We start from the raw sequence: 24,764 nt of genomic DNA, 5'->3' as shown, positions 1-24,764 counted from the left end.
TCCATGTGCTCTCCACCCTGGCTCTTGGGAGGCACATCCTGCGATTTACCTCCTCCACGATGGCCCAGGGCAGGATCGGTGGGAGGCCCTTAAGGTTGGAGTTCAACCTTTTTTTGAAGTAAGAGAGAAGGAGGTAATACACGCGACTTGCCGTGCATGCCCACCACAAAAGGCATCACAGGAGCCCCATCCCCAGTAAAGCTACTCCTTCGCCTATTTTTACCTCGACCTACAAAATCCCTCAAGGAGATTATGATATACACTGACAAAAATTTAAGTTTGGAAAAAAAAATAAAACATTCATATAAAAGAATAAGAAGTGAGAAGTTTATATACTGTTCTATCACTGCTTTCTTGCACAACAAAAAGTCTTACCTATTCAAACATTTGCTTGACTTGGTGTCTCATATTTTTACTCCATAAATAGCCCGTGAGTTTCTAAGTGCTTGATTGGGAAAAAAAAAATGGTGGGCCTCCAAGAAGGAAAGGCAACAGGAAGAAACGAACTTGCCTATTTGTTGCACATCAATTTGACCGTGCTTCTTAATTTTCAATGCCTTGGTACGAAGCCAAACTCGCACATTTGTTGCATAACGTACAGTAAGAAACAAGAGACAGTTCTTTGAAAAGTGAAGTCTAGTTTGGGGATTATTGGGTAGCAGAAACTCAATTTAAGCACGAAAATAACCACGAGGATCTTGCTGTGAAAAAGAACCCTGAAAGACTGTTATGAAAAAGTTCCTTCAATAAAAGTCAGGGAATGAATGCTTTGTACACCAAAGCTTCTGTTACAGTCAGTACTGCACAAAAATTGGTTGATGCTTCTAGATAGAATTTTAATGGTGTTGAGTATTTTGCGACAGCGAACATAAAGAAAATGTCACAAGATTGAATGTTTCACAGACAAAGGCCAAGAGATTTGTGCCTAGCATTGAGTTGTGTTACTCAAAAAGGAGAATAGGCAATATATGAAATGAAAATAAGAATACGAGATTTAAGTAGAAATCTAAGACGAAGAAAAATCACGAGTAAAGGAGGAGAAAATTCTCTATATCAAATGTTGGGCTAATTATTGTCAAACAAACTCCCGAGATATGATGTAATACGGTATATTTTCTCAATTAGCATCGACCAAACGACTAAACGATAAATCGATACCTCAATGAAATGACCTAACTTCAATATTGTTTGGGGTCATTGGAAGCAGCCTAATTTATTAGTATTGCTCATGGCCCGTTTCCACTTATTTGGACGACTAATAAATGAGAATCCACTTACCTTCCTATTGGGCTTGACCCATTACTATATCCTTATGACACCTACTAAACTTGGTCGTCCTCTCTCCTTGGTTATATGTATGCGTTTCTGTTTCCCTCTCTCAAATAGAAAAAACAAGTATCTCTCTCTTTATGTTGCTACCTACTGTTTTCATTCGCTCTATTGCCACTTTGGTTACTTTCTCATTGTGATTATATCTTCCTTTGTGATTCCTAAGTGGGTGAGCAAAAAGCAACCATAAGTGAGAAGTGGTTGGGGAGTTTGGGTTGTTTTCATAGTGGTGTCGATTATTGGAGAAATTGAGCTTGGGAAAAGCCTTGTGATCTTTTCTTCCACACAATATGTGGCATTAGAGCCTTGGTGGAGCTTTTTTAGTTCAAATATTGCAATCAAATTCGATTTTCCCAAACTAGCTGAACCTGAAAACTCCGATTCTGACTAAACTAGTCACTGGCCGAACAAACTAAGACCAGACCCAACTTTAGCTAGTGGCGGTGATCAGCGACGGATGTAACGGTGACTCTGGAGAAGTTTTCTTTAGACATGTTGCTCGTATTAATTTTCCTTTGTGATCTTTTCTTCCGCACAATATCTGGTATTAGGGCCTTGGTGGATCTTTTTCAGATCAAATATCATAGTCAAATTCGATTTTTCCAAACTATTTGAACCTGAAAACTCCGATTCTGACCAAACTAGTCATTGGCCGAACAAACTAAGACTAGACCCAACTTCAGCTAGTGGCGGTGATCGACGACGGGCGTGGCGATGACTCTGGAGAAGTTTTCTTTAGACGGGTTGCTTGTATTAATTTTTCAAATGTACTGATATCTTTAATTTCGTGTTTCAGGTTAAATAGAAATTTTTTAACGATTTTGCCCCTGGACACTCGATTTGTAATCATCGTTCAATTGCATTGGAATATTTGTTGAATCTTTAGGGCGAATAGTGGTAACCATAAAGTAGCAAATTCACATCTCTTGATTTTGCGGACCTTTAGATGTAGTCCGTTCTGGTAAATCGGCTTATCCCAATTAAATTTCAACATTAGCACGTCATCGTATGGGGTGACAATAGGTTGGGATTGTCATGTGGAGGGTAACTATTGCTTGTGCTAAAAATTAAGAATTACTTGCTCTTACGTGATTGAAGTATTTATTGATAAAATTCATTTATTACATCTACAGTATACACTGTTTACAATTGCTTTAGTTTACATACTTTGTTATTGCCACGCTAATTCTATTAGAATATCTAGTTCTAAGATCGTTAATCTTACGAAACTCTGGGAATCTAGAATTGTGTGTATTGTCTGTGACCCTAAGGCTACTTTGTATGATTTAATTGTGATTCTGTGCATTTTTTAGTTGATTCGTAAAAATGGCAACTCACACTTTTGATTTGAAAATTTTTAATGAAAAATATGATTTTTCTATATGGTAATAAAAGATGAGAGGTATTTTGATCCAATAAAAAGTTTTAAAGGACATTAAAGACAATTTCTCTGTCGATGTTTCAGAAGAACAAAAGAAGATGTCGACGAGCTTACTTATACTTTAATTATTTTACACTTGTCTGACGTTATTTTGAGAAAAATGAATAAACTAAAAATCACCAAAGAACTTTGGAAAAAAATTAGAGAACTTGTATTTGCTCAAATCTACTCGGTACAAGCTTTACTTACGTGAACATTTTTTTCAGCTTTAAAATAGATCATTCAAAGGATCTTGAGACAATTTAGACGTGTTTAACAAACTTATCCAAGATATCGTTAACTGTGAAGAGACGGTGTCGGAAACCTATAAAGCTATAATTCTGCTTAATTCCATGCCTAATACTTATAAGGTTAAAAATGCGATCAAGTATGGTAGGGACAATTTGAGGGCTGAAATTGACATTGACTTTTTCAAAAGTAAGAAGATGGAGATTAAAGCTGAGAAACATGATAAGAAAAGCGGCGAGATTCACATAATGAGGGGTAGAACTTAGTTTAGACAAAATAGTCATGAAAGGTTCCATGGTAGTGGCGAGTCAAGTAGTAATGAAATAAAAAATAAGGGCAAGAGTAGGTCCAGATCAAAAGCTAGGACTAAGGTTAGAAAATACTTTGGTTGTGGGAATACGATACATTTTATAAAAAACTGCTATAAAGAGAAGGATAAACTGAAGGGTAAAGTGAGAGATGAAGTAAATGTATTGTTTTCCGTTTTCAATGTTGATGATGGTGAAGTGCATATGATTACAAGTCCTATTACTTATTTGTTGAATTGAGTCTAACTATCAATTCTCGTATGTATGAGTGGATACTTAATTCTGGTACATCTTTTATGTAACATCACAAAACATATCAATCAACGTGGTACTTGATCCACATAAGAACTTAGTAGATCTTATGTTACACGAGCATAAGAAAATTGATCCACATTTTTTTGCATAAATATACATATCAATAAACGTGGTACTTGATCCATATCAAGTCTTTAGACAATATATCCATGCATTCGTCAGCCCAAAATTGTGTATCCAACTTGAGAGCATGCAGCGAGTGGAAGTGTTATGCCCTTAGTCCAATCAACTTTACACATAAGTACTTTTAATGTATAATTGATGTAATTTTATGGCAGACCTATTATTTAATTAATATTCAATTAAATTAAATAATAGAGTCCGTATATTCAAATCTGGGTAATTTGTTAATCACAAGAAGTTATGATTGTGAGATACAAATTACAGATGGTTAAATCTTAAATCATTCGTGCTTGTAAGTAATAGCAAGATACGGATATCGTTATTAAGGATAGACCATCACGTGTGACATTTCTTACATGTGACGTAAGTAGTCGATCTTCCAAGTTAAAGTATGGTGACACTTAAATGAACACCTGAATGTTTTGTTATAGAACAAAACATTGGAGACCCGTTGGGAAATTGTACATGGATAACCATTTGAGTATTAGTGATTAATCTCTAACGTTCGATAGTGGAATTGGTCATTTGACTTGAGGTCATCATAGTGCCATGTATGAGGACAGTCATACTTTAGTGATCTTGGATGTGGCTCTACTAAGAGCCGTTAATATGATATCGTTTGGGTATGTCAAGATCATATGAAGGTTATGAATGATCAATAGAAGATTCTTCATTCTTAAATAGTAAGATTTTATGATCGACATTTCATTCAGTTAAGGTGATAACAAAATCTTTGGCCAAGGTGTATTCATAAATCGAAGAAGAGGTTTGACTTATATTGACTTAATAGTGGAATGAAAGATGTGATTGATAATTGAAATCGACACATTTCCATATCTTGTTATTGATCGGATTATATTAACGAAGAGATTATAGTTTCACGCTAAACAAACAAGTTTAGTTTTGTCGTACCCCGTAACATTTTTCGTCATATGTATTGCCCTGACATATTGCTAGATATTAATCTGGGACAACGAATGTGAATTAGTGATAAATTAAAAGAGGTGTTTTAATTTATCAATTTTGATTAGATCAAAATAATAATTCAAGGTAAGTATCGTGATTGAGAATCTAAAGTGTTATACAAAAAAGAAGAATGAGATTTACTAATTAATTAATTAATAAATGTTGGACAATTAACTAATTGATTGATTATTAATAGGCCGAAATTAATTGATTGAATGAACTAATTCATGGACCAGATTTAAGTAATTGGGTTAATTAAATATTGACCGGATTAAGTTTAAGAGACGAACTAAGCACATTTGGACTTATGTAAATAAGCTGCTAGGGTTTGAAAACAGAAGAGAGAAAATTCATATTCTTGCTAGCACGAGAAAATTAAAAATCTAAGTTCTCTCAATCTTATTTCCTATGTACATTTTCATTGGAGACTGGACAATTAGACAGTTGTGATTGCAGATCGTAATTGTTGGAATTCAAGAAAAGCAAAATGAGTTTGTAGAAATCAACAAAAGTATAATTTTTATCACAATTTCTATCAAATACAAAGCAAGTCCTTGGTGAAAACTGAAATTTTATTTATTTTATGCTGTACATGATTAAGTAAATTTCCAACAAGCGCACTAACAATAGAAACAAAGTCTGGCTCCAATTCAAAACTCTGCATCTCAATCAACAATTTCAGTGCTTTTTCCAGCAAAACCATTTTGTGGATACCCATAAATCGAAGTGCATCAATAAACAACATTCCAAAAGTTGAAACAAGCAATCTATAACTCTCCATTCTTGGCATACATATGCCTGACGCTAGTATAAACCAGAACATCCATGGAAAAACCTTATCTAATCAATGTTCTAAAAAATTCGTCGAGGTTCAAGCTAAACACCACACCTTGGCATTGAGCACCTGGTGGCGCTTTATTAATTTTTTTTTCTTTTTTCAAATGCCTTTTATTTGATTTTAATTTCAAGTTTTTAAATGATTTTATCTATATAAAAGTCAAAAATAAAAACATGTTAGAAAATTTCAAGTAAAACTTATCTAATTGAAAGTTGCAACTGAGAAAAATAGTCTAGTTTTTGCATTTCGAAAATTTGAAAATTGTATAATTGACTGATTAGAGAAATTATTAAGTAAATATAGTGTTTTCATAATTTTAGATGATTGGTATATATAATTTCAATTGTTAACTGATTTTTAAAGTGATTGAACAATTAAAATATAATTAAAAATAGGAATTTTTTATTTTATTTTTATATTTTTTTACGCTTAAACCTCACCTAAACTTGCCTAGGTTCGTAAAGTTTAAAACTTGGCTTTCATGCCTAGCCACACTTTTCCCCTTTTAAAACAATATTTCTAATCTTGTACTCGTGCACTGAGCAACCCATTTTCACATTAGCAATATTGGCGCAAGCTTGTATCAACTCTAATATCACAATTCACAATCTCATCTCCTTCTAGACCCTCTTGCTGCATTCCTCGATACACATCCAACGCCTCACTTATCTTCTCACTCTTCACGTGTTTAGCCCCTTTTCATGGCCATTGTAAAAAGAAATTTGGGAAAAATAATGTTTTGAATAGTGATTTTTTTGCATTGTGTGAGATTAAAAAATATGAAAATTTTTAAATTTACTTGCAAAATATTTTATTGTGTGAATGTTTATGAAAATATATATGAAAAATTTAAAGAAAGTCAAATAGGGCATAGTGATCATCATCCTCCAAGAAACATCATCATTCTTCTGCCCCTTCTCAAACGCACCCATTGCTTCGTCCATTTTCCCACACTTAGCTTACAGGTTCAAAACGGAGGAGCCCACAAAACATAAATTTACTTAGTGGCATCGCCGTCTGTGGGAGTCGAACCCACGACCACATGGTTAAAAGCCATGCGCTCCACCGGCTGAGCTAAGACGGCTTTTCTATTGATTTCTTCACGTAATTAAAAACATTAGAAACGTTACTCCCGGCCCCTACTCTATTAAAATCAAGCCTGCTAGTTCCAGTTCCAGTTCACCTGGGAAGGATTCAGGGATGGCGGAAATCTCAGAAGCTCCTTCAACTTTGGATCCGGACTTCGACCAGGAAAACATGCGAAAATCCAAACCCGGATTGAAACGCCTCACTCTATCCCTCGCTGTTCTCTTCTCTTTTCTCTTAGGTTAATTCTGATATGTATGCATTGTGTTTTTATTGTTTTAAATAATTGAGTTCAAGTTAATTCATTTTTGTTTAATCTTTATAGGTCTTCCATTCTTGCTAAAATCAATAGAGATTTACAGATCGCCACTCCCATTTCGCGAAATTGATGATTTATCCACCGCCTTTGAATCTAGTCCAATTCTCTTTCCTTGCCATTTCAGAGCAGTATTTGTCAATTTTGACCCAAACTCCTATACGGCTGATCAATTATCGATTTCGGTTCAAGCCCACATGGCGAAATTTGCTGCAAAAAATTCCCTGGCTTGCGGAACTTGTGCTAGTAATGTCACCGTCTCCGTAACCCTAGACTCTAACTCCAACTGCATTAGCAATGGGAATAATGTGGATTGGAAATGTGGGGCATTGAATGAATTCAAATTTGCCGAGAAACATGAAGATGGGCTATTGGACGAGTATTTGGCATCTTTGTGTGATAATAATAGTGGTGCGAAGGTTTATACCGTGGTAGTGGTGAAGACAGAACAGGAGGAAGTGAGGGCAGTGGTGGGGAAGTATCGCCATGCGTGGATTATGGGTAGGATTTTTGAGGAGGAGGCAATAGAGAAGATAGCGGAGATTTTTGTTAACGTGTTTGTGAATGGTGGGAAAGAGGAAGGATTGATTCATGGGGAGTTTATGCCGTTAGGGGCGGATGGAAGAATTGTTCTTTCATTCAATTTGTTGAATGCTGATCCACATAATTGGATATATGATTGGTATGGAACTTTGCTTGATGCTTTTCGAACTTCTAGTACGATTGCCTGGAATGAAGTTTTGCAATTTTGGATATGTTATGAATGGATGACATTTCCTTAGGAAATAAATCTAGTAGCTATGATTTCCAGAATTTTTGTAATTTTTGAAAAAGAACTCTTTACGTCTGTTGACTATTGTGTTTTAGAATGACTGACATAATATAAAGAAAGTCAAGCTTCTTGCTAACTTTTATTAAGTTACATTTTAGTTTTTACAAGGCATCATTTATACAGTTATGCATGATTATGTTCATTCCTTTTGATGGAGCTCTTTAAGAATATTTTGGTAAATATGCATTTATGGCCTGTCATAATATTACGATCCTCTGAATCTTCTGTAGATTGTAATCCATCTAAATTACTTAATTCTGCAGGGATTTCCAAGAGATAGATGAGAATCTCTTGTCTCCTGTTATTGACGCACTGAAACCTCTGGCAGATGTTAGTGTGGAGAGTCAGGTCATAATGCTTTCTATTTTTTTGTGGTATCATATATTCAAGATACACTTACGAAGTTTCTTGCAATTGTCTGGCTCTTTGGAGTTCTAGATTACCTCTTGATGCGTAACATTGTTGTCACTTTCATGTACAGGTTTTATATCACACTCCAAAGTCCTCATTTTCTTTTTGGGATGACAGGCTGGACAGCTATATTTTCAGTACCAAAGATCTTCCTTTCTTTGTATGCTATTCCTGCAACTTGCTTTTACTGGGAATTCTTATATATTAGGGACATGCCTTGATGCAATTGTATGCATGTATACTGATGTAAATATGTATATTAGAATATATTCACACGTGTATTGATGTCTATATGTAGGCATATTACATATGCTGACTCAAGAATATACTAGCTTTTCATTCTTTAATAATGTGTCTGATGTAAGTTTTTCTGAATTCTTGTTCAACTACACCATGCTTTTGTCAATTCCCTTCCCATTTTTACATCTTTCACAAAAGATATTATCTATCATACAACCCAGAAGATGCAGCTTGAACCTACTTCAGTGCATATTGCAATTATGCGTGTCACTGTGAGATGTAATATGTCCAGTCTTAATTACTTTCCCTGTGGATGCTATTATATTTTTTTGAATTAAAAGTTAATTGTTGTGTACAATTTATCTTCTTCAATCTGTAAATCATTGTAGTGTTTTTTGGTGACATGTGTTGCAGGCCTTGGTTAGAGTAATTTTTGCCCCAAGGCTCTGGATAGTGCTTTCTCATTCGTTTATCTTTTCATAGGTGAATTCAAATGAGTGGCATTTGGATACTTCAGTTGCAGCAGGCGGGCTATCAAAAATTTTGCAGTTTGTCGTGTATTATCTTTAACACTTTAACTTTTCGTAATGATTATCTCCTGTGAAGATATTTTGTAAATATATGTCAAACCATTAGCATATAGGTATTCTTAATCTTGAAATACTGAAGTTAGATACATATTGTGCAGCCACCAAGAAAACCAAAAAAATAAATAAAATCAGATATATTATACTCTCTGTTTTGAAAAGTAAATAAATGATTTTATAAGTAGATGAACACTCAATCTGTAACCAACTATTGCGTCTTGATCTCACGAATATAATTTGTTCTGTTTCCTCTTTTCATCATTATGCAGGTATGTTCCATCTGCTAAAGAGTGCCCTCTTCAGTTGCAGCTTCCAAATGGAGAGATTTCCACAACAAATGGCTTTATATCTCCAGTGAGTCATATGCTTCCACCTCATAGTTTCTTCTCTTCTTTTCTTTGCCTGTCAATATCTTAGCAGTTTTGAATGTCATTTCCCAGATGTGGGGTGGAATTGTTGTTTGGAATCCTTCAGCCTGTTTGATGGATTCAAAAATTAAGCATCCTCTGAGATATAAGATTTCTTCTGAGGTCAGTAGATGTTGTCAATGACTTTAGTAGAACTTTATACAGCCTTCATTGGATTTACTTTTAATCTGTGATAACTATAAATGGCTTAACTGTGTGTCATGAGGCCTATTGTTGGATGGAGGAACATGCATGTAGAAATGCTATTGTATTATTAGCCCTTAACTTTAGGGTTTTCACTCAAATATGTTTTACTTACTCTTCCTCATTTTTTCATGCCATATTTTCTCAAGAGCATGCGGTACAATCACTTCCTTTTGTTGTCGTTGGACTAGTTTGTAAATGCTGTCATCTGTTCTGCATTTCTTCTGAGCTTTGTGTCTAGAAATAAAACTCCATGCTGGTAATATATTGCTCCTATTTCACTCCTGATTTTACATGTATTTTTCTGAAAACAGGATTCAAGGAAGCTTTTTGAAGTTTTCATGGGGCAGTTGCGGCAACTCTTTGGCTTGAAATCTGATGGTCTCTTTGTTGGTGCATCAGGGACATCCATACTTTTAGCTAGTGAAAGAGGGTTTTCAGAATGGTGAGCCATTACCCTAATCCCAATGCATGACATAGGAATGAAAAGCATAGAGGTACCTGTCAATAGTTAATTATTGTACAACTTCACGAGAGAAAAATAAAAAGATGATTGAAATTCATGTGCCACAAGAAAGTATCATCTAGTTTATTTTCTCTATTTCTAGAAACGGTTTAGTTCCTGTGATTCCTGGTTCTTACGAACAGCTCGTCGTTGGGATAAGTATAGGGACTTTGGAAACTAAGAAGGCACGTTGTAAAAGTCGACTTTTCTTCATGTTAATGTAATATGTTACGTAGTATTCCTTTTTTGTTTCTTCTATTACTTTCACTAAATTATCTGCAATTATCTATTCGTTCTATTATTACCTTTTTTAATTGATTTATCTCAACATTAACATTCACCATTGTTCATAAATTATCTCAAAAATGGCAAATGTAAATCATTAGAGAAATGGATGATATAGCATTCGTTTATAATGTTGTTAAAATGTACATGTTATATACCTTCTGCATGTTCAAATGTGATTGTTCGCTGAAGCCTGGCTGTGATTATATTGTTTATTTCAATGCTTGAAGGGAATTGGATGTGTTGTCACGGCAGCACTCATGTTTTAATCTTCTTCAATGTGGCACAACTTTAGGATCACTTTCTCGATTGGTATGTAATGAGCTCTTAATTATTTTAATTATTTTTTTGATTTTAGTATAAGTTTTTGGTTGTAACTAAATTATCCATTCAGGTTCAATCACTTCCAAGAATGATCATTATGGATGATATAGGAAAACAGGTGAGTGTTGCCTATGAAAGTGGTCTGGGATAATCTCTTTATGTTTTCTGACTCTAATTGTCTTATTGCAATTTCGTTCTGGGGTGTGATTTTAATGAACGTCATAATTGATCCGTCTATTTATAAAATATTAATAAGTTGGGGTCTTGGAGAAGATTCTATGATTACCGTATTTTCTTTGGTATTTATCTTTTATCATACTTTTACTTTTTTGTTTCCATTCTGCTGAGTGTGAGCTTGTTGATAGACAATAGCGTGTAACTTCTAACTCTCTCTTTTTATGTTGAGCCATCTTTCTTTTTCTGTACTATCCAAGAAAGAGTTACGAATAATCTCATTCTTCTGGATGTCCATTTGTTAATGACACTGCTACTTATTTGTTAACCATTGATGTTTATAATTCCAAAAATAAGATAAAATGGTCCAATCAATTTCTGTAATTTTTTATATAGAAAATTGTGAAATTAACTTCTAATTGTGATTTTCTAATATCTTTTTTCGTCTCTAGTTTCAGATAAGCTTAAATGGCCCTGTTAAAATCCTGAGTAAAATGATATTCAGTCTGGAAGTCATTTTTTCTTTGGACTGCACTTGTTTTAAATATAATAGTTTTGGTGCTTTATTTTGCTCTAATTTGCTTTAGGTAATTCTTTTTCCTATCAATATCTCGTTACATGTCAGTTTGATTTTGGTTATTGTTGTAGAAATCGGTAGAACCTGATTCTTTAATATTTTTGAGCAGGTGAAATATTCTCTTGAAGCTGCAAGATTGACTTTAAGTAACGCGTCGCTCGGAATTTATGATGCTTCTGCTGGTATGTTCTATTCATCTGCAATTTGCATGGATTGTAATTAAACATCTTCTTTCAAGTATGCTATTGCTTACTCTAATTCTTCCCAGAGTCCTCAAGACAGGCAAGATTATTGGCAGAGGATGCATTTTATCACCCATCTATGATGTCTGTCAGCTATTACTCATTTGAGCACTGTTTTGCTGTTTACTCGGTCCGTTCTCTTACACTGAAATTCACTTGTATAGTTGTATTGATTATAAGATAAGTTCATTTTGTTGTTCCCGGAGGTAGACAGGAGAGCAAGCGATGGGTAATGATTAAGAAGTAACCTTAAGAATAATACTTGTGCAATATTGTAAGTTCCTTTGGAATTTCATAGAAGACTTTGTTTTGGTACATTTGTATATTAACTTTGTTCCTCATAATTAACATATTTATTTAGCAATCCCATTTCTTCGAGAGCGGAGGTTTAGAGACTCAAGATCGCTCAACTTAGATGATCCTCATTTCCAGAGCTGGAAATTTGGAGGTGTCTAGAGGATTTTTCGACTCAATGCTATTGAGTAAATCTGCTAAAACCCAAATTTGGTTCATATGGAACTCTATAGCTATGATATAGTATTCTTCTAGATAAAGTAAGGTACATGCCTATGTAATACAATAGATTTAAGTTTTGCCCCCTCCATGTTCATGCTAATCTGTACCTTCGTTTATCTTAAGTACTCGGGATATTAGGTTTAACTGTCTAGTCAGTTACATCCTGTATTGTTCCCTGTTTCTCCTTCCTGTGGCAAATGAATCAGCTGAGCAATTTGAAGTCGTGCATTTGCAGATATGCTTGTTTTTTTCTTGGTGCAAATAAATGTAGGGTACATTTGTGACATCGTATTGGATTGTGAGGGATAAAATTAGAGAGTATTGAGCAAGTGGATTAAGGTGGATTATGGTTTAGTGTTCTAATGTGGCGTTTGGTGCTACATCATATTAGAATATCTTATAAGTATGGTAAAATAAAAATTTATTACCATATTGTTTATTTATAAGTAATTTGTTTGCTTGTAATCAAGTTTTTTAAATTATTAGTGGTTTTTTTTTTTTTTTTTTTTTTTTTTTTTTTTTTTTTTTTTTTTTTTTTTTTTTTATTTTTTTTTTTTAAGTGATCTTTTTATTGTAAGTGAATTTTTCTACGTGTATATAAATTTTTAATAGTAAGTTGTATAACTTGTAAGTTAATTTTTTTACTCATACGCATATTTTTTTCTACCTCTATATGTATTTTAAAATTAGAATTCTCAATTACAATTAAATTGTTTAGATATAAATGAATTTTTACTGATATGGGAATTTTTTTTTTTTTTTTTTTACTTATAATTGGATTTTTTGCTTATATGGGATTTTTCTGCTTATTATTAATTTTTTGGTTAAAATTTATTTTTTACTTAGAAATGAAATTTTTAGTCATATTATTTTTTATGCATTTCAATTCAAGTTAACTAATTTATTTCCTAATACATGACATGGTGAATTAATAATCTGGTCTACGCCCACCTCTTAATTTTATCCAGTTGACTCAAGGAGGATAAACATCCTGGATTAATTTAATTCGAGTATGAATTGCACCAAAAGCAGGATAGGATTAAATTAATCATTATTTGGCTTAATTCAGTGTACCAAACATACATAGTGTTTTAATGTCAAAGTAGTCAAGGAAACAGTAAGGTTTACCTTCCTCGTACAACTAGAACATGGGAACTTCTCTTTTTTGCATATTCTAAACATAACCCCTTCTATAATAAGCTTAACCACTTCACTAGGAACAATAAGCTACCATTAAAACTATTTGTCGATTATTCTCTATATAAAGGTGCTGTATTTGGGTAGTAGTAGCCAATATTTTTGTTGGAGACGATTCAAATCTTTATGGATGGTGATTGGTGACATGGATGTCTGCTACTGCTAACTTGTCTAATTGTTAGTAGAACTTATTATCAATAAAACTTGTACTCTGATGATTAGTCTAATTATTTGTCTCTTGTTATTTGACAGCCCTTCTTTCTGCCAGTTTTGCTGCATGTCCTTCTCGCGGTCCTTAGAGAATGGAAAAGATACAAGCAAGAAAGCAAAAAATATTATGCATGGAAAGCCAAAGTAAAATAGCATTCTATTGTACTCGTTTGACACAGCGAATCTCCCTGTCAGGAGGCATCTGTTATCAGGCAAGGCTTCTTTCTCAGTTGCTCGAGCTTATTGCCTCTCTTTTATCTCATCCTAGCAAAGAGTGTCCTCAACATGTTCACAACATTTGACAACAATTTTGTGTTACAAAGCTGTACCATATGTAGGTTGTAACTTAAGATGTGTTGGGTTGTGATTGTGAAATCATTAGCTGGTAATTTGCGTACCGACCATTGAAATTGTTAGCCATAGATACTTCCATGAATTGTTCCTCGTTCCATATTTGGTTCCCACTTATTATGGATGGTCTCTGTTTTTTTCTTACTTTAATACGATGGTGATTTGTGGTAACGTCCATGTTGAATCTAAATTCTCTAGATGAGCGTAATGGTAATTTTTTTTTGGTCATCTCTTGAACTTGAACCGGGTGATGTGTAGTTCATCTTCATAGACTCTTCTTGATTGGAGTGAACTACCTATCTGTTCTTTTTAAAAATTGTTCATCTTCATAGACTCTTCTTGATTTTCTTTCACAAACATTTAAGCAATTTTTATTGAAATAACCCCATGAGAAATTAAAAAGATGCAACCACAGCACTCTTACACACAGTCTGGGGGAATATTAGGATGCCTAGACCTATCAGAGCAATAATCATAATTCATATACTTTTGTCTCACTTGCTGATATGCCTTTTGCTGATTCTTGTCAAGCTTCCAAAATTTCCTATCATTCCACCAATAATTTGATGAATAGCACCGATGGATATTAATGGAGTTTTGATCTAATGGGCAGCCACCAACATTGAAACCTTGAAAGTGAGCTTTGAATGGTGCATGTGACCAATTAGTCTTGGTTTGGCCTCCATCTGTGGCCCAACTGTCCCCATTCCATAAACTGGCTTCTATTTGCATTGGTTGGGATGGATAGTTCACTCCAATGTTGGTTTTGTTCTTGAATATTCTTATTGGGATGTCATCAACATAGAACCTAGAAAAAAAAAATGAATAAAGAATGCATGTTATATAAGAATTACATGCAGAATTGATCTTATAAGCATCAAGTGATGTGTCACACTGTAATAGGTTGATTAATTGGCTTATTTGAATGCTGAAAAATCGACTTTCGATGCGTAAATTATCATGATACAAACTAAAGCATTCATAAAAGGAATAATTGGTCCAGAATAGCCATAAATGTAAATAACGTACGGTGATATGTACTGTTACTCATATTTTATTGCAATGTTAATATGTAGTAAACGAAGTTGGGATTCATTGTATAATAGAGTTTGTGGAAGACAAAATTTATATAAATAAATATGACTATAATCATGACTAGCAATTTATGCTTTTATACGAAGTAGTTCAAACTAGTGCCTCATGTGCATCGGTTCAATCTGTGTTATTACCATTTCATGAAAATTATGCACGGTCAAGTTTTTGATAAAATATATAAATAAATTTGATGTGCATGTCGAAAACTGAAGTCCAAACAGTTTAATTTGTTAAAGGATGACAAACATGGACTTAATTTCCTTATCAAATAGCGTGACACGGGAAATTTTTATAAGTAAGTGGAAGTGAGATTTGAAGCAATCTACTACAATTGTCATTGTGATTGTCTAGTTTGACAATGTTGAATCGTTCGCTAAAAAGCTCAAGTACTTGAGACGATGTAGTGTAATGGCCACTGCAACAATATAACAATATATTCAATTTTTTTGTATAATCAATAAATGGAAGAGAAGTAATTTAAGGTATTAAAAAAAATGGCCAATGTTCAAATCTCATCGCTACTCATTTATACTACTTATGCATGTGAACTAGCTTTAGTCGAAAAAATGACTCCAACCTGCATGTAAGGAGCATGTCGAAGATCAGTGAATAATTGTGGGCTCTCTTTTATACATAGGTTAACCATATAGATACAATTGTTTAGAAAATAGAAAGATCGATGTGAATGACATGATCAATTGAAATTGCAAGGCATGAAAATCAATGGTAATATGAAGAAGCCAGGGTTTGATAAGAGTACTAAGTATTCAATCTTATACTTTACTATCTATACTATTAAACATGCTCAAAGTTATGCATTATTGAGTTTTTTTTCCTTCAAATATCACCTCTAAACTATATTAATATGAAGATTTTAATAAAACAAGAATAATGAATAACCAGATTGTATATCCATGGAAAGCTGAACTTCTCTTCCTTGGTCTAGGGACAAAACATGATCATTTCCCCAAGTGATATTATAGTTGATATCGAAGTTTACGTCGTCTCTACCTCGACTAAGATGCAAAATCCCACCTAGTAGAACAACTGCAAAGAAAATCACTTGACAAGAATTCATTATAAATTTCATGTTTTTTTGCAAACCCTAGCTAATAATGTTACTTCTTGTTGTCCAAGTCTTGTTTAAATTTGTATATAACTCTCTGTATATCTATATACATGTATATTTGTATGTATGTGTATAAATCTATTGTCAGCAGCTTTTGAGTGGCCAAGAAAAAGGCAAGGATGGTGTGAGCGTCATGTTTGTATCTTTTACACGCTTGTAACTTTGTCCATGCTATCTCCCATAACTGATTATATCACAAGTACTTCTTTGGGAAATGAGTTTTAGCAAAAAATGAGACTAGGAAATATTGTTTGCTTAAATATATATATAGTTAGAGCCTATCTATTAATTGAAATACCGAGCATTGTTTGATTTAGCTAAAAATTAAAATTTTAATAGTTCTTGATAAAAGTTAACGAAATATATGATTGAAAAGTTAATAAAAGTTGAGGGTCCCATAAAATATGTAGTTAAAATTAATTATTAATTTTGAATTTAAATTTTTATTAACATTTTTAGCTAAACCAAACAAAGACCAAGTGATTCACGATATTTTTGAAGTCATTTTTTGCTGCTTTCATTACCAACTTGAACACATATCAAGAATATTTGTTGTTTATTTTCATAACTGCTTCTCATAGATATGGCATCTATATGATTATCTGCTTGCATGAGCATAGATTTTGGGCTGTAAACAATATTTGTCACTCAATTTGAATTAGGTTCGCATTAATGATCTAATTTTATTTTGTTTCTGGAGTCGACGTGGATGTCTTATTATCGTGTATTTCGTGAGATAAAAAATTAATCGAGTTTAATTGAGTGACCAAATTACTCAAATAGGAAAAAAATTCGCTGAGTATTTTGAAACAAAATACCGTTCGATGACTGGTGATTGCTAGTGCTTTTTACATGCATTAATTTTTAAGATTTGCATTTGGTGTATGTTTGGGAGAAATTATAATCTTTTTATTATTTAAAGCCAAAGTAAAATATTAATTTTAACTATGCATTTATAAATACGACTCAGTTATTATCTACACATTTCGTATACTCATATAATTTCTCTCAAACAAGCATTAAAAACCATTTGTTTTATAGCTCATAACAAGTACAACTAATATTAATGACTATGCTAAGAACCATTTAATTTCATAAAATAACAAAATGCAATGGTTTCCATTCATGATGTACATCCTCATAATTTCCTTTATCTATTTATTTTCGAAATAAAAAATGTGTTGTGATTTTTGTCCAACTATAATAATTATAACAATATCAGATCATTGAATTCCATTGATGCATCTCATCTAATGTTAATAAACGGTACTTATATTTATTTGTGATGTCTGAGGGGACATATGACATGAAATTCTAATGTACGATTATGTAATAACCATGAAAATAGTGTTATCATCGATATGATTGTCCAAAAGGTTCAAGTGTCATAGATGTTGATATAGTTCATGAAGTGCACCCAAAATATGGTCTTGAAATTTCCAGTATTAGCTTACTTCTCAAGCGTGAACTCTTCGAGTCTCAATTTAAAATTGATGAAATTTCAGTTACAATATCTATTTGCAATATTACAAGTCGTTGTAACTAAAACCATTTCAGTTCTCAGATGTCGTGTAGGAGAGGATATATGCATAGTGCATAAATATATTTTACATGTGGAAGTAATGGTTGTCCACCAAGACTCCACAACAGTCTCGAAAAGGGTGTCATTACGTAACACGTATCCTTGCATATTCATACCACGACTGTCGAGGTTGAATCAGAGCGAAAGAATAGACTATCGAAGCACCATTAATTAGCAACGAAGCACTTAGAACCATAACACTTGGACAAAAGCACAATTTAACACTTCGACCATCAAAAGATCTAAAATTCTTGAACTAACGTCTCGTAAATTGATAAAACATTAGTGTGAATTATGACACATTAGACATAGAATTCAGTGCAATAGACTCATGCGAACACAAAAATGAATTGCTCGACAAATATCACAAAAACACAAAACTAAACTAAATTTTAAAAATTGGACTTAGTCAGACTCCCAACATAACGTCAACTTATAAAAATGACCAAAAAAATCCTAAAAAGGCTATAAATATGTCATTTACAAAACTAAAACTGGGTTAAAAATTTAAGATCCAGTCTTCTACTCTCTAAAAATAGTCTATTAAGATCAAGGCAAAATTAGAGTCGAGTCTCTAAAAGCTTTTAACATTTCCGATTAATTTATACTTTTTGACCAAAATAGAGTCGAAAACTCTATCTTTCTCCTCTCTATAAGCAATTTGGCTCATAAAAACCAGGGCAGCCCTAGGCCAAAGCTAACTAGCAATGGCCTAGGGCCTCTCAGAAAGAGAAAATTACACGAGGCTCAATTAAATTACTAATTAATATTTACTAAAATAAAAGGAATTAATTTCTTAAATAAAATCTAATTATAAATTTTTTTTTGATGGATTTTAACTTAGTTTGACTTATCTAAAATATTTTTTTAAACCTTAATATACATGATTAATTACGAACTACCAAGCGTGCCCAATATTGTTACAGTAATATGGCATAATTCAAAAACTAGCATTATTCATCAACTAGTTTACTTTAACGTGTTATAATTCAAACTTGGTTTATCCAAATTCATTTTTCTTGAGTCTGTAATGTGCCATTTAATATGATTTTTGAAATGAGTTCAATATTGATGGAGTAATTCTCGATCCTCCAATAAATATACATTTGACCCAAATATTTTATTGATCTCGAAACTTAATTTTATTTTAATCCGACAAGATCTCAACCAAAATCATTAGAATCTAGTGATCTTTCTCATTATTAATAATCTTAATGCATCACCTTATCATCTATAAATATATTCTCCTCACTATTTAATTTTAGTTCCTAAATTTTATAATTTGTGTCTTAGGCCCCATCTCGAGTTTAAGCTTAGAAAATTACTCTTCTTTTTTACACGTCATCCTTATAATATTCTCAGTACTTCAAATTATGGTTATTAAAACTTTCTCATGATTTTCAATTAGTTTTTAAACTTTCTAGAATTTGCTAATTTACAAATTACTCATGTTTTCCTAATTAATAATTCCTGGAGATTATTATTTATACCCTGATAATATTTTATCCTGGAATGGGATAATTTTGCCAAATATTATATACACTAATTTCTCGAGTTTATGGAGATGATTTATTTTGCTATGCTATCTTTTGAATTGTAGAAATATCTTCGTTAAAATATAAATGTGTTATTTCTTCATCTATGTTTGTAAAAAAAAAAAAAAAAATGGTAAGACTTCATAATAATTTATTGCTTACGGCCTCAATATTCTCAGGATTGGCCTTGATAATATTCTTAGGATTGGCCTCGATAAACACATCCAAAAAACTCAAGAAGGGAGGAAAACTCTCAAAATTTCTACAGTGAACTTCATCGTTGACTTTAAAAAATAATTCCCCTTTATTGAGTTTAACATGTACTATTTTCATGTTTGCTATTTAGGGTTTCAAAATAATATTTTAAGCTCCTATTTGGTGGGGATTAAATTTTAATTTTAATAGATTTTGATAAAAGTTGATGAAATGTGTGGTTGAGAAGATGTGAGTTTCATAAAATATATGAATAAAATTAATTATTGACTTTGATTTAGATTAAAATTTTAATTTTAATTTCTACCAAACAAGGACTAATTGTTTCCTCTTCTTGGACAGTTCAAATAATAAAATGTAAGAAAAATGGCATCATATATTTTTATGGGCATAAGTTTTTATAACAGAAACATAAATTGAAGCATGGAATTTATAAAATTGTTATCCTGTAAGATGGATGTTCAAAATTAATGAATTATTAAGCAATTTTACAAGGACAGAGTATGTTTGGCAAATACGCAACTTTTGATTATAAGCCTTGAGACATGTCGATATTGTATATATTGCATCAATTTTGAAACTAGTATTGGCGCCTATTTTTCTATTATCATGATGGAAAGAGTAGATTTTTGTTATGGAGATTTCCCATGTAAATTAGTACAAAAACATAAAAAAATAAAAAATAAAAAATCCTTCTCTTTTTCTTTCATTTCTTGATAATTTTTAGTATGTTATTGTTTAATATATCAAGATCACCGTCTTTGTTTCAAAGAAATATCAGCATAATCTTTAAATAAAATTATGAAAGATATTTACTTCTTGCGTAAATAGGATTGGGAGGAATTTGTTTGTTTAAGCATAACTAATAAATGAAACAAAATACAATTGTATCATTATAGTTCTAATAATTGATAAATTTATCCAAAGACTTGCTAACTTCTATCAATTAAAACATTTTTTTACCTCTTTCATTTTTGTCCTCTTAGCTGACTAAACCTTATTCTACATACTTATTTGACAATTTATTTTGCATACTTAATTTTGAAAAAGGATAATAACGACATGTTAATCACAACAGATTTATGATACTTAAATACACGTTATGTTGTTTAATCCTTGAACTATTTCTAGCTATATGTGTTAACTAAACACAAATATCATTGTCATGGATATGCTAGCACGTATTGCATGTATTTCTTTCAAAGAAAGGATTTGATCTCACAAACTAACGTGTTGACGCCGGGTAGGATAGTGATTATCCTATTGGCTTGTTGTAGCAGATGATTCGCAAGAAAGAAACGAAAGAAAAAGGCCCAAAAATCAGAAAAAATACTCTGAAATCAACTTAATTTTATTAATAATGCAGAATAACCAAAATTAACGCACAAGCCGGGTTAAATAGCTGCAAAATACGAAATTATAGGAAATTACCAAAAATTGCGAAATCCCGAAATTACACCAGAATAATAAAATATTAAGTAAAAAAAGTAGGTTGCCATAAAATTTGGCTCAATCGAGTTTTCTAACATATGGAAAAAGGGAAACAAAATATTACCATAAATAGCAAAAAATAACTAAAAAATGAATTTTGGAAAGGAAAACAGCAAATTTTTGGCTTGAAATTGACGCCCATAGAGCATAGCTTCCTTTTCAGGTTGATTTTATCACCTGTCGCTGCAACTCTTCGGCTTCCTTGGGACTGAGGCAATATGCTGATTGGTTTGGTAGACTCAACCCCGGAATAAGGTCTATTTGATGTTGAATGTCCCTCATAGGTGGTAATCCTGGAGGAAGATCTTCCGGCATCAAGTCAGAAAACTCCATCAGCAGTTGCTGCACTTCTACTGGTAATTTCGAATCCACATTCGTTGCACTATTTTCACGATGCATTAAAGCATAAACTAATTTTTCATGCCCAACCTCAACCAAGAACCTGGACATAGAAAGAAGATTGGTCTTATTAACTACCGGGGCAGGGATGTTTCCTTCCCTGCGAGACGCCAAAACAATTTTCTTCCCTTTGATACTGAGAGAATAAGTATTCTTCCGCCCATCATGGATAACACTGCGATCATATTGCCAAGGTCGTCCCAACAAAACATGACACGTGTCCATTGATACCACATCACACCAAGCGTTATCAAAATATTTTTTTCTAATCGAAAAAGACACTACGCATCGTTTTTCTACCATTACCTCGCTGCCTTTATTCAGCCAAGACAATTTGTATGGTTTAGGATGACGATCCATCTTCTGTTGCAGTTTCTCGATAGCCTCCTCAGACGCTACATTCTCACTACTGCCACTATCAATTATCAACTTGCAAACTTTATCAACAACTGTGCAGGTTGTGAGGAAAACGTTGTTCCTCAACCAATTGTCCTCTGAATCGCCCTTGGGAGTCAGCAGGCTCTTTCGAACGACCAGGGTCTCCTGGCCATTTCCATATAGCACGTCCTCATCTTCACCATCATCATACACAGGCTCTCCAACTTTCTCGAACTCCTCTATCATAGCCTCCTCAATCAGAAGATTTTTATTCTTCTGACTAACAGGCTTCCTGCAATCAGTTGCCCTATGCCCCTGTTCACCACACCTGAAACACTTAATACTTGAGCAGGAATTGTCTCGCTGTGGCTGATAAGTAGGATGAGATTCCTGAGGGCGAACTGGCTGACTACCTTCACCTCTGACCACTGGCCTCCTACTCTGTTATTTCTCCACTGCAAGTGCCCGCTGATAAGCCTAAAAAACCGTCCATAATGAATGAAGGCTGAGAACATCCTGCAGGGGCTGTCTTAATCCCCCCAAATACTGTGCTACCATCTGCTCCTTTGTCTCAGATAAATCATTCCGAGCCACCAACTCATAGAATTCCTCAGTATAATCATTGACTGATCTTGTGCCTTGCCTCAGTGAATGGAGCCTCTGAAACAAGGTTTGAGTATAGTCGAAAGGGAGGAAGTGCCCTTTCATCTTCTTCTTCATCTTCTTCCAGTCAGTAATTTTGAATTTCACCTATCACTCCCGTGAATGCTTCAACTGTTCCCACCATGCAGATGCTCTACCTTTGAGTTTGATGGCGATCAGTTTCACTTTGACATGATCTAGAACCTCCTTATATTCAAAAATCCGCTCCACTTCATTCAGTCAATCAATAAATCCTTCAACCTACTACGTACCAGAAAATTGGGGCAGATCCACTCTGAAACCGAGATCCACATGACGATCATTCTGTTCGCGATGCTCCCAAACTCGAGCACGATGGTGATACGGGTTTTCGAAACTGGTATCGAAATCATGACCCTCCACATCATGATTACTGAACTCCTGCTCTGCCAAACGTTGGGTTAACTCCGCAACTTGTCTATGCAAATCTTCAATCGTTACATCCTGAATATTACGATCACGGTGCGGGACTTCCCAATCGGAACCTGCCCTCGACGACCAAGTCCACCAACCATTATAACTGATGGAATTTATCTCCCAAGAAGATGCTGACACTCTGATACCAACTGACGCCGGGTAGGATAGTGATTATCCTATTGGCTTGTTGTAGCAGATGATTCGCAAGAAAGAAACGAAAGAAAAACGCCCAAAAATCAGAGAAAATACTCTGAAATCAACTCAATATTTTTAATAATGCAGAATGACCAAAATTAACGCACAAGTCGAGTTAAATAGTTGCAAAATACGAAATTATAAGAAAATTACCAAAAATGGCAAAATCCCGAAATTACACCAGAATAAAATATTAAGTAAAAGAAGTAGGTTGCCAAAAATTTGGCTCAATTCGAGTTTTCTAATGTATGGAAAAAGGGAAACCAAATATTACCATAAATAGCAAAAAATAACTAAAAATTGAATTTTGGAAAGGAAAACAGCGGATTTTGGGCTCGAAATTGATGCCCACCGAGCATAGCTTCCTTGGCAGGTTGAATCTACCACCTGCCGCTGCAACTCTTCAGCTTCCTTGGGACTGCGGCGATACACTGGTCGGTTTGGTAGACTCGACCCCAGAATAAGATCGATCTGATGTTGAATGTCCCTCATAGGTGGTAATCCTGGAGGAAGATCCTCTGGCATCAAGTCAGAAAACTCCATCAGTAGTTGCTGCACTTCTGCTGCTAATTTCGAATCCACATTTGTTGCACTATTTTCACGATGCATTAAAGCATAAACTATTTTTTCACGCCCAACCTCAACCAAGAGCCTGGACATAGAAAGAAGATTAGTGTTATTAACTACCGAGACAGGGATGTTTTCTTTGCAAGGCGCCAAAACAATTTTCTTCCTTTTGATGCTAAGAGAATAAGTATTCTTTCGCCCATCATGGATAACATTGCGATCATACTATCAAGATCGTCTCAACAAAACATGACACGCGTCCATTGATACCACATCACACCAAGCATTATGCAAATATTTTTTTCCAATCGAAAAAGACACTAAGCACCGTTTTTCTATGGTTACCTCGTCGCCTTTATTCATCCAAGACAATTTGTATGGTTTGGGATGATGATCCATCTTTTGTTGCAGTTCCTCGATAGCCTCCTCAAACACTACATTCTCACAACTGCCACTATCAATTATAGCTTGTAGACTTTATCAGCAACTGTGCAGGCTGTGTGGAAAATGTTGTTCCTCAACCAATCGTCCCCTGAATCACCCTTGGGAGTCAGCAGGCTCTTTCGAATGACCAGGGTCTCCTGGCCATCTCCATATAGCACGTCCTCATCTTCACCATCATCATACACAGGCTCCCCAACTTCCTCGAACTCCTCTATCATAGCCTCCTCAATCAGAATATTTTTATTCTTCTGACCAGCAGGCTTCCCGCAATCAGTCGCCCTATGCCCCTGTTCACCACACATGAAACGCTTAATACTTTTGCTGGAATTGTCCCGTTGTGGCTGATAAGTAGGACGAGATTCTTGAGGGCGAACTGGCTGACTACCTTCACCTCTGACCACTGGCCTCCTACTATGTTGTTTCTCCACTGCAAGTGCCCGCTAATATGCCTCAGAAACCGTCCACAATGAATGAAGTCTGAGAACATCCTACAGGGGCTGCCTTAATCTTCCCAAATACCGTGCTACCATCTGCTCCTCCGTCTCAGATAAATCATTCCGAGCCACCAGCTGATAGAATTCCTCAGTATAATCATTGACTGATCTTGCACCTTGCCTCAATGAATG

The 24,764-nt window shown here is 34.0% G+C and overlaps 3 protein-coding genes and 1 non-coding gene across 5 annotated transcripts; 1 reads left to right on the top strand and 3 right to left on the bottom strand.

Annotated features, from left to right (window-relative positions):
• The first annotated feature begins 6,488 nt into the window (after window positions 1-6,488).
• On the top strand, window positions 6,489-14,183 carry LOC111379709 (GPI transamidase component PIG-S-like). Of its 2 annotated transcripts, XM_023003145.1 has the most exons (13): window positions 6,504-6,875; window positions 6,960-7,632; window positions 8,046-8,130; window positions 8,264-8,353; window positions 8,917-8,990; window positions 9,290-9,374; window positions 9,461-9,550; window positions 9,946-10,076; window positions 10,652-10,733; window positions 10,816-10,863; window positions 11,606-11,678; window positions 11,765-11,868; window positions 13,704-14,183. In XM_023003145.1, the coding sequence occupies exons 1-13, from the start codon at window positions 6,749-6,751 to the stop codon at window positions 13,812-13,814; spliced, it is 1,773 nt and encodes a 590-aa protein (XP_022858913.1). In that variant the 5' UTR covers window positions 6,504-6,748; the 3' UTR covers window positions 13,815-14,183. The 2 variants fall into 2 exon arrangements, with proteins under 2 accessions (XP_022858914.1, XP_022858913.1); XM_023003146.1 differs by lacking the exon at window positions 11,765-11,868 and having other exon boundaries at window positions 6,489-6,875.
• TRNAK-UUU lies at window positions 6,560-6,632 on the bottom strand. The gene has a single exon. It is a non-coding gene; the product is annotated as a tRNA-Lys (tRNA).
• A 172-nt stretch (window positions 14,184-14,355) lies between the features above and the next one.
• Window positions 14,356-16,261, bottom strand: LOC111379713 (xyloglucan endotransglucosylase/hydrolase protein 2-like). Its single transcript, XM_023003150.1, has 3 exons — window positions 15,992-16,261; window positions 15,437-15,522; window positions 14,356-15,058 (listed from the first exon to the last, which is right to left on the bottom strand). The coding sequence occupies exons 1-3, from the start codon at window positions 16,195-16,197 to the stop codon at window positions 14,433-14,435; spliced, it is 918 nt and encodes a 305-aa protein (XP_022858918.1). The 5' UTR covers window positions 16,198-16,261; the 3' UTR covers window positions 14,356-14,432.
• Window positions 16,262-22,740: 6,479 nt separating this feature from the next.
• Window positions 22,741-24,093, bottom strand: LOC111379712. The gene is made up of 3 exons (XM_023003149.1): window positions 24,023-24,093; window positions 23,480-23,779; window positions 22,741-23,035 (listed from the first exon to the last, which is right to left on the bottom strand). Exons 1-3 carry the CDS (start codon window positions 24,091-24,093, stop codon window positions 22,741-22,743), a joined length of 666 nt encoding a protein of 221 aa, XP_022858917.1.
• Between the last annotated feature and the right edge of the window lie 671 nt (window positions 24,094-24,764).

Source organism: Olea europaea, unplaced genomic scaffold, assembly GCF_002742605.1.
Source record: "Olea europaea var. sylvestris unplaced genomic scaffold, O_europaea_v1 scaffold2027, whole genome shotgun sequence".
NCBI classification, from domain to species: Eukaryota; Viridiplantae; Streptophyta; class Magnoliopsida; order Lamiales; family Oleaceae; genus Olea; species Olea europaea.
Note: the sequence above shows the minus strand (reverse complement) of the source record. Positions and strands in the feature narration are given on the sequence as shown.